Source organism: Anopheles funestus, chromosome 3RL (genome assembly GCF_943734845.2).
Source record: "Anopheles funestus chromosome 3RL, idAnoFuneDA-416_04, whole genome shotgun sequence".
Classification (NCBI taxonomy): Eukaryota; Metazoa; Arthropoda; class Insecta; order Diptera; family Culicidae; genus Anopheles; species Anopheles funestus.
In genome coordinates, this window is record NC_064599.1 from 47,715,982 (window position 1) to 47,726,318 (window position 10,337).

General features: G+C 37.8%; 2 protein-coding genes across 12 annotated transcripts in view; both read left to right on the top strand.

Moving 5' to 3' along the window:
• The window catches only part of LOC125767752 (SH3 and multiple ankyrin repeat domains protein 3), a 57,375-nt gene extending 47,091 nt beyond the window's left edge, over positions 1-10,284 (top strand). For 6 of the 10 annotated variants that reach the window (XM_049434614.1, XM_049434620.1, XM_049434615.1 and 3 more), the window contains 7 exons: positions 2,726-2,917; positions 3,717-4,209; positions 4,282-4,483; positions 4,566-5,936; positions 6,014-6,411; positions 6,614-7,577; positions 9,635-10,284. In XM_049434614.1, coding sequence (XP_049290571.1) covers positions 2,726-2,917; positions 3,717-4,209; positions 4,282-4,483; positions 4,566-5,936; positions 6,014-6,411; positions 6,614-7,577; positions 9,635-9,676 — 3,662 coding nt within the window. In that variant the 3' untranslated portion in view covers positions 9,677-10,284. The remainder of the gene's footprint in view (positions 1-2,725; positions 2,918-3,716; positions 4,210-4,281; positions 4,484-4,565; positions 5,937-6,013; positions 6,412-6,613; positions 7,578-9,634) is intronic. The other 4 variants (XM_049434622.1, XM_049434624.1, XM_049434621.1 and 1 more) reach the window with 3 other exon arrangements.
• Positions 1-10,337, top strand: part of LOC125767774 (uncharacterized) — a 61,894-nt gene that overhangs the window by 33,211 nt on the left and 18,346 nt on the right. The window lies entirely within an intron of this gene.

Here is a 10,337-nt window from a genome sequence, read left to right on the forward strand (position 1 = left end):
GAGTTCAATTGTACGAAAAGTAATATAAAAGGATACATTTTTTCATCGGTGTCGTGAAATAAAAATGAACATACATACGATACCAAATAAAAAAGGGTATATTCCGCGCAGTAACTGGGAAATAAAACATTGCAAATTACACTCGTGAACATTCCATCCATGTATGTTCCAACGCATGTATTTCGCTGTAAAATACATCTGTTAGCGGCTTTCTTGGTTTCCAAAGTTGTCTTATTACGCACACTGCGCACTGTAATTTCTCATACTAAGTGCAAATTATTAGTTTATTTCATTTCATCGAATGAAGTTGTATTTTCGACTTAACTTATTCTACTTCATTAGGCACTATGATAGTACTTGTTTCTTGTTTTGCTCGAACTCTTACTAGCTCTTTTCGTTATCATCATTATCATCATCAGCATCACCATATATATCATCATGATTGCTGCTTTGGGTTTATATTACGTATTTACCGTTTCTAGATTTTTGTTTTCTAGAATCATCATCTGTTTATGAATTGATAACCTCTGGTGAAAGTATTTTTGTCAGATAGTAAAGTTAAATAATGTTTTTGACATACATCTACTTACTAAAATAAAAAAAAAAGTTCTTTTTAACTACTTGCCTCATAATTATTGATCAATTAATTGATGAAGACACTTTCAGTACGTGAAAAAAAGTAACTAAATATTAATTGTTGGATTCAACTAAAACAATTTTATTGGTTTTGATGTTTTGAATTTACAAAATCTATTCGTCCAATTGATCCTTTGGCATTTGGGTTCCGTATATTTTGACCTATTTTTGCTACAATCGCTATCACCACTCAAAAATCGTTATGATTCCGATTTGAATAGCCTTACATACATATGTATTATCTTTATAATCATCACTAAGCTTGCTGTTCTGTTTCTTGTTTAGCTTGCAAGCGTTGCTTAGTTTATTTTGTCGAAAAAACGATATATGCAACAATAATACAATAAACCTTCCGCACTCATATCATTCTGTTTTCTTGTTATGTGTATGTTATTTTGATTAGTCTTTCTTGTTGATGTGCTAGTGTGTTTAGAATATTCTGTTAGACTGAAAGCTAGAATGTTTTCAACGTTGTTCCACTCTTACATTAAAATGCATATATAGTTTTTGATGGAAGGCTATCTTGTTAAACTTTTAAGGTAAATCAAAAAAATTATATATATACATATTGATGTTGTCCAGATCCATGATTCTATGTATTCTTTTCCACTGATTCAATCATTATCGACACATTGAAAATCCACCTGCTTGGATAAAAGGACTTTTATTTTTTTCTAAAGATTTGAAAGGGGTTAGTTTTCACTTTAAAAATTTTACTTTTAACTACTGTTGTTTAATTATTTAATAGTTTTTGCGACTTGAGATAATTAAAATGACTATTTCGAAGTCTTAACGACAATAACGTCATCTCAAATTTTAATGTTTCGTCTTTGTCTCTGTTTGCTTGGCAAATTCGTTTTGAATGGAATGTATTTGTACACAATCGTACACAAAATTTGTAATCGTTTCGTTCCATTACGGAGTATTAAAAGTCATTTATAAATGTCAATTGTCGTTTCGTTAAAGCGTTAATTAAGTAACCCAAAATGACCCTTTGTTCATCATTTTGTAGTACCAAAAACAAGCCTTCGGGTTGCCGACATAATTATTGTCTATGCATGAGCAAGTGCGACTTGACGCCGTAGATCTTGGTTAAAAGCTGATCTGATGGCAATAAATTGATCGGGTAAATTGATGCAAATAAAAAACACAGATTTTTTTAATAAAATGATAAAAGATAGATTTTGCTATAATTCTTATTCCATTTACGCTATAATCCGAGATATACGGATTCCGTCCGCGTAGGTTGTTGAAGAATGTGCTATATTGTTAACTCACTTAAGGTCCATTCAAGTTTTTGCTGCCGGTGAGCTCTCATATGATAAGATACTTGATACTCAAGAGAATATTGAACCTCTTTAAGCCACAGTAAATAAATCCCGTTCTTTCCAGTAGCAAAGAATTAAATTGTATCCCATGCGCGCACAAAAGCTTAGAGATTATTATCCTACTTATTAAACGAATGACTGTTGTGTAGATCAACTTCGTGATGTTAATTTGGTAAATTTCATACAATTTTAATTATGTTTTATGAATTATAAAACATGCAACTGCTGCGCATATATGTATCTATTCGATTAGATTTTTTGTGTAATAATCAATTGAACTCATTATCTCAATTTACAACTGTTGTGGTAAATTGAGTTGCATTTTTGTGTAATTTTTATCGTGCTTGAAACAGATTGCCTTCTGTGTTCCACATTAATCCAAATTGTTGCCAGTAATCAGAAAACTGAAACACTCTTTCACTCATATTTCATGGAATTAGAGAATTCACTATACAGCACCTTAAGATAATGAATAATTGTAAAATATTAGCTTTTTGTTTTTTTTTGAGCCATTTTTATTGCCTGTAGCAAAGAATAAAAATCCCTTACCGTCATATCAGCAAAACAAAATAAATGTTTATCTTCGGAGCATTTAAACCAATCGTAACGAAATAATTCGTTATCCAAGCCAATCATGATGGTGGTGATACTGTAGCTGCAAATTTAAGAATGTAATGTTTTGGAGCATCATAAGAAACCTGTGCGATTAATGTATGATGCATTCGCCGCAACAAATCCTATCAATTCACTTTTACTCGCAGTCCCATTCCGTGGACCACCACGGTACAATCCTAGACGTCGATCAGGGTTAGGCTGGGGATCGACTCTATCTCGCATATATGGCGGACCACCGTCCCCCTGTCCGTCCGAGCATCCATTCAGTTCCGCTAGTTCCAGCCTGTCTGAAGGTTCCAGCCACCGAAGCCATGAAGATGACATCAGTATAGTAACAGGTAAAATTTAAGTATTAATCAGGTTCCTTGTAGAATTCTGCAAATCTTCCATTCAGAATTCGGTAAAAAAATGGGAGAAAGTGCAGTTTTTTTTTAATCGTGCAGTGAACGTTTATTGCAAAATAGCATAACCGCTTTTCGTATGGATGACTTCTATGGGCCAAGTGGCAGGTGAGATAGTATCGTCACTTTCAACAGACGTACGTCTTTAAATAGTTGTGTGCCCTATAAAACGGAAAAGAGTTCGTTAACTGTTAAAGCAATATTATTAATGTGTACTCTCTACATACACATATTTTGTACGTGCGTTGCTCTTTTTCTTATATGTTCTCTTTTCTATCAATGTTTGTTAATGTTGCATGAAGTGTTTTTAGATGGACTTTTATTTATAGCATATTTTTAACAACACATTTAGCATAACTAGTTACATTTATTTTAAACTTATTTTTGCCTTTTAAAATAACCGTTTTGATGAATTTTTAAAACAAACTATACGTTGCCTGTAATAGCCTGTTAACAAAAACAAAACATTTTTGGAAGTCGTTTTCGAGCAATTTTTTAAAATGAATATTGCATCTTAAATTTTCATATTTTATTTTCATCGTCACCAATATGCATCAACATAACTTGGAGCCAAGCACACGACTAGCATCTTGTAACAAGATTTGTTTTTCATATTTTTTTTAAATAACGATAAGATGCAGTAAAATCTGGTGGTCACTCACGTCTTCCAAAAGTTATACATTATTTTGTATTTTGTAACATTTTGTTTCATTTCGCACATGTTTTCAATCTACAGATAAAAGCCTTGGTGACACAAGTGATATAATCAGTGACTCGTCCGGCGTTGGAACGAATTCGGACAGCGCTGCTTGTTCGATTGGACATCCAAGTACAACTGTTGTTTGCATGGAAGGTTACGATACGGGACTTTCAGGGCACATTCATATACAACCCGGCGATGTAATAGAGGTGGTTGGTTCAACGGATTGTGGTTTACTGGAAGGTTTCGTACGTGGTACGAATAAGACGGGTTTCTTTCCGGCCAGTTGTGTACAAGAGGTGCAGTTCCGTCAAAAGAGTATTATAAACGTTTCCACCTCAACACCTCACCATCACTATCTGATAAACACGAGCAGCAACGAAATAGTCAGTCATGATCTACAACAACAGTTGCAGCAGCAACAACAGCTGCAACTGCAACAACAGCCATCTTCCCTAGATCAACAACAGATTCCCCAACAACAACAACAACAATACAGCAGCCAAACAGCTCCCAGGGTGAAGAAATCGTAAGCACGACTTATAAAGTTACTTGTAATTGATATGTAGTTCAATAGTTTAATGTTGTTCCTGGATTACAGCATCATTGGAGAACCACGGACGGTAGTGCTACATCGTGCCAAACGAGGATTCGGGTTTATTCTCCGTGGAGCAAAAGCTTCCTCTCCTCTAATGCAGCTTAAACCATCGCCACGATGTCCTGCATTGCAATATTTAGATGATGTAGATCCAGGTGGTGTGGCGGATATGGCTGGATTAAAACCGGGAGACTTTTTGCTAGCCGTAAGTTTTTGTTTATCATCGAGATCAAAAGTAAAACCAGCTATGGTATATATGTACATATTATTTTATCACTTTAATGCAGATAAACAGTGAAGATGTTACCTGCGCATCGCATGAACATGTGGTTGATTTGATTCGCAATTCAGGTTCGCTGGTATCAATGACGGTTGTAACTCTGTCGCAAAATTTCATCAATTCTATGATGCTTGAAGCATCCGAGATTGGAAGTCAACATTCCTCGGGATCAGGAATGAGTACACCAATATCATCTCGACAGTGTTCCACGTTGCCCCGGCGCATGAATGGTGGTCCACCGGGGAGCAACTGCAAACAACCTGCACCGATGCCTCCACGCCGTGATCCAAAGACTACACTAAGTGTTGGACGTGCACGAGCAAAGTCAATGGTTGCCGGGCTGGAGGGTGGTGGCGAAAAAAGCGTAGATGACGAAGATCTTTTGAATGCTACTAAATCTACTTCTGCAGAATCGATACACCAGGCACAGACTCAACTATTGCAGGCGCAACAGTGTCATTCGGCGATCGGAACCCCCACACAAACAGGACCCGGCACGCCCATCCAACCGCGTACAGCTAGCATCAAATCACGACCAACGTCTAGTCGAATAACTGCTGCCGAATTAGAGGAATTATTCCAGCGTCAACAAGGGGCTGATGCAAACCGCTGCTCCATGCTTATGTCGAGCTCTAGGTTCCAATCGACCGGATTTGATAGTGGTGCTGGTACACCACCTATTTCACCTCAGAAGGGACCGATCGTATATGCGAGCGTTGCCGAAATGAAGCGCAAAAAGTCATCAAAAGTAGGAATGGGTACGCTAAAGGGGCGACCGATACCGATACCACAAGTCGGGTCCGATCTGAAGCGAACATTTCACAGTACGCCGGATCTAGCTTCAATGTCATCGTCCAACCAGAATGGTGGAACTTCGTCATCTTTGCTATATGGAAGCAGCTCTGGAACAGGATCACAGTTAGCAATCAATGCTAACGGATGGTATAACACCGTTGGTCACAAGGGACACCGATCTCAGGACGATATGTATAGTCTACACATGTCCCTGCAAAGACTGAATCTTCCCCCGCCAAATCATCCGCCGCCACCCCCACCAGTTGGACAGGTTGTAAAGGTGGATGTTTCGCGAGGCTCAGAGTACGAGTGTCTTACCGCCTTACGGAAACACATAGCACAGAAAGCCAAAGTTCAATCTCAAGTACAGGATTCAGAAATTATGTCTAGCTTCAAACCCGCCTCGAATGCAAAACTATATGCGTCCCCGCAGGACATTCGCAACGTTGGTTACCGTACAGTAAACGTGACGGGAGCTATTCCTTCGCCATCGCTCACAGCTTCGACGTCGGCTGCAGCTGCCGGCAACAACATTGCCTCTACTTGTAGTAACAATGGAAGCAACATTAACTCCAACGTTGAGGTAAAAATTTGGCAAAAATGAAATGTGTTTCAATTGTTGTACATAAAATGTGTATCATCATTTATTTGTTTTTATAGCTCTGCAAAACAGCTTCGCTTAGGTCAAACACCAGTTCGACGATCAGCATAAATTCTAGCAATGTGACTGGTAGCGTTAATAACGTCACAACAGTGACTATAACTGGCAGTGGAGGTGGAAACGCAATAGCTAGTAGTGTATCATCAAATCAGTACGCTCAACCCGGTCGTCCAGGTGCTGAAACTCAGCAGCAAGTGGCACAACCTCAAGCACTTTACAAATCCCCACCTAATAATGCACCGCCACTTCCGGAACCAGATTATAGTTTGAGTGAGTCCGATCCGGATGAAGACAATTCCGTACGTTTAGTGCGAACGCATATGAAAACGAATGGAGACTTGAAAGCAACGCAAAATCCGGGAATGGCAGCCGAAACCAGTGGCAACAGTAACACTAGGTAAGTGTAAACTTTTATTCGAGAAATACATATTTTTGAACAAAATTTATTGTAAATGCCAAAAACTGCGTATTTGAGGCTATAACAATTTGCAGGGCGTTAATTGTTAGCGAAAAGAAAAAAAATAAAAATTTGTACGGCGACTAAAAACAGATCAGAATATTGATAGATGGAATATTTATCATTTATACTTTTTTTACAGTGGTAGCTCGACTGGCTCCAGCTCAATGCCTCATTCATTCTCGGTGGAAGAAATACAGAAGATTCGCACGAAGCTAAAATCTTCTAAATCATACCCGAACGATTTCTTGCGACAACAAAACAGTCAGCAACCTCTTCCTGGCGTTGACCACGGTGGACCACACGAGGAAGGTGACAATTCGTCATCTGGCGTAAGCAGTGATCAAGAAGTAACGATCACGTGTAACGATACAATGAAGCAAGCAAAACCTTCATTCCCCAAACAGCCAACTGGTACAACTTCTCTAAAAACAAATGTAAGCAACTCCTGCACCTTACCCACTGTTGGAACAGCAGCTTCCGGTTTGAGCGAACCGAAAAAGGTAACCTTACAGTTAGGTGCCGCAATGGACACAAAGTTGAAACAGACCAACAGTGCTCCTGAACGAAGAAGTGATGCAGAGGATAATGATGATGCTGATCAAGATGGTAATGATAGTCCTAGCCCACCAGCGACTGGATTTCAACGGCATAATTCACTCACACGAAAGCAGGCGGCCACATTAGCAGCAAGTCGTGCAAAGGCAAATCAACAAAACCTGCAACAACGGCATGCGGTTACTTTGGCTACCCTGCCGCCACCAATCGAGGCCGCTGACTCCGACGAAGCTGATTCGTGGTCACATACGCTTCACAATTCTGGTGGTAATAGTGCTACACAGTTGGTGGAAAGTGCCGGAATGGTAGTGTTAGCACCACCACCAGAGTTTAGCGATTCAACCGTAAGCCATATTATACCATCTTCGGCAAGCTCGGGTGGTGTTAGCATAAGCGTGCAAGGACACCATTCGCATCAACATACACATCAGCACCATCAGCATCAGCATGTCCATCATCATCATCAGCATACGGGAGGTGGATCTCTTGTGCTCGGCGGCCACAATCCAAATTGCAAGCGGGTTCGTATCGTTGGAGCCGTGCCGAAGGTTAATCGCATGAACAGTCAGTAAAAAATAATACTTGTCTGTATCAACACTCCTAGTTGAGTATAGGAAAAACAAACCGAGAATCAATATCGGTAATGTATTTATGCAAACTGTAAAAAACAAAAGAACACATGTTTACTCAACTTTATCGGCATGGTTGCACTGGGAACTAGTGTTTATTGATAGTTATAATTCATCAAAAAATTCTTTTAACTCATTCCTTTTCCATAGGTGTGAACTATTAAGGAATGGTGTTGAGATTAGTTTTTGTCTTGCAGTTATTCTGATTTTAACAGGTTTAATCAACCATTGACGTAATGTTTAAGTTTAAGAATTGGAATGGAAAATCCCTTTAGTTGCGCGCGGTTTGATTTTAATCAATTATACATTCTTTTGATTGCAGTTTTGTGGCGTAGAAAAAAAACATTGAAATCAAGTTTCCTGCGTCATATTTCACACATTAATTACATTAATTAACAAAGTCAAAAACATACATCTAGGCGATGAACACAGTTGCTTATCGAACAGAGAGTATTGATGATCGCACAGATGTATGTACCTATTGTCACATTTAAAGATTTGATTATTGCAATCGTACCGCGTGCGAGCTGTGGGTGCTTTTTTCTCCTCAAACAGTAAGTTAAATTAAAACTTTAGGGAAAAATAGTCATTTCATTATAAGTGTGTGATTCATGTTGGTAGTAGTTTGTTGCGTAGAGAATAATTGAGGAATGATTCGAGAAACTTGTAATACACTTTTATATCACAATCCAAAGACATTTTGTCTCCTTGTGATAGGTTAGAAACAACAGTAGTACATACATATTGATAAACAATACACAAAAATACATAAAAAACAATCTTTTGTCAGGTGTACAATATTTAGCACTTAGTATTCGACAATTTATTTTAAATTTCAGAAAACTTTGCACCTTGCCTTTAAAATTTAGGTTTTGTAAACACTTCTGAATACCATTCAATAGTACTGAAACAATCAGAACCTGTTTTAATGAATCATAACGTATATTTTAATTAAGAAATAGTTGATGGCAAGAAATTCTTTTTGCACTCTAGGAGATAAAATTAGAGTAATTAGAAGTAAGCGAAGCCAGATTTGTCTACATGTATAATAGTTGACTTGCAGTCAACAAAATAGCAATGTGGCATGAACGTAGATAAGTTAACACACAGAAGCCAGCAGTATATCGTGTGTTATATTTACGAGCAACTCTTGATAGCACTACAGGTACATACGATGAGCATTTACAACAACAACAACAAAAAACAGGAGACGATGCAGTTTAGTGAATATTGAAACAATTCTCATCATATTATGCACGTTTGTGGCAAGTATTGGTTTGATGTGAAAATGCACGTGCGTCGCTGTAAAGCATTTTGGTTGTAGATAGTTGCGCATAATCCATCTCATCGATTATTAACTCATCGAATGAGCCATCCAACATTGGAACCACGAAAAAAAAACGTTTAAGTCTAGTAAATACAAATGTAGGGTTTGTATTAAACTATACTAACACAAAGCATAAAAGAAGAAACTAGTATCCGCACATCAGTAAGGCCAAATGCATACTGCATCAGCTAAGCAGTAAAATAAAGCAACATGGAAGTAGTGCTGGACAGAAAGTCACATTGAGATACAAACTAAAGCGTTGACGTACTCTGTTTTATAAAAGCTATGACAAAGGTGTTTTCGAACTAGGGCAAACAAGGATGTATTCAATCTTTTTTAAAACAGTAATACATGCATCTATTTTAACACGAACGAACCAAATCGACCGTATTTATATAACATGGGTGAGATAGCGTAGTGGGTGTGTGCATACTAAGCATAATTGTCATCCCATTTTCGATCTATCATTCTAACGCATACGCCATTCGCCATTTGCAAATGAATCGCTAGCTGTAGCCTACCGTATCCAAAAGCCGCGAATGAATTTTACATTAACAAATGAAAGGAACAACAAACACACATTTACTTAAACGGTACATAGAAACACTAATTATATTCCATTTGGTTTTCGATTTTACCCCTATACCAGATCCAGCAACATACTTCAACTGTGCGCTCGAATGAAACGTAACAAGTGTAATGCAGTAGTTTAAAAAAAATCGAATAGCAATAGCAACGAAATATTCATAGACACAATGTATAATGATAACGATAGGGAAAACGAAAAACTAATGGTTTGCACTGCAGTGAATTCCGTCGTAGCAAATATTTGCCAGCATAAATTCAATCCAATGTGAAAAATGGCGAGCAATAGAGCAAAATTTTTAAAGCAGTGCGTTTCTCCGCATTTCAAATAGTAAAACAATCATCATAAACTTTTTGATCCCGATGAGTTGCAGTTGAAAAAAACCTGCAGGGATCAAATACATATAAATATATGCGTTAGCTTTTCGGATAGTTCCAAAGAAGAGAAAACCATCATAACCACAACATGACGGAGCTGGTAGGAAAATAAACAACAGCATTAACGCGCGCTCAGATCCACCAATTAGAGTCCACTAAATAATGCATTGTGCGAATTACGATTCACTCAAATCCCATGAAAGACAACACGTTACACGGTGAAGCAAAAAAACAAAAATCACATAAACACATTCAACAAGGGATATGTCAATAAACTATTGAATATTCTCCCCACATTAGTATGATATTGAAATAAAAATATTGATACATAATAAATGCACAACGACGTACGTATGAGTCGCCATTTCAACGTCCGAAATATTGAGCGG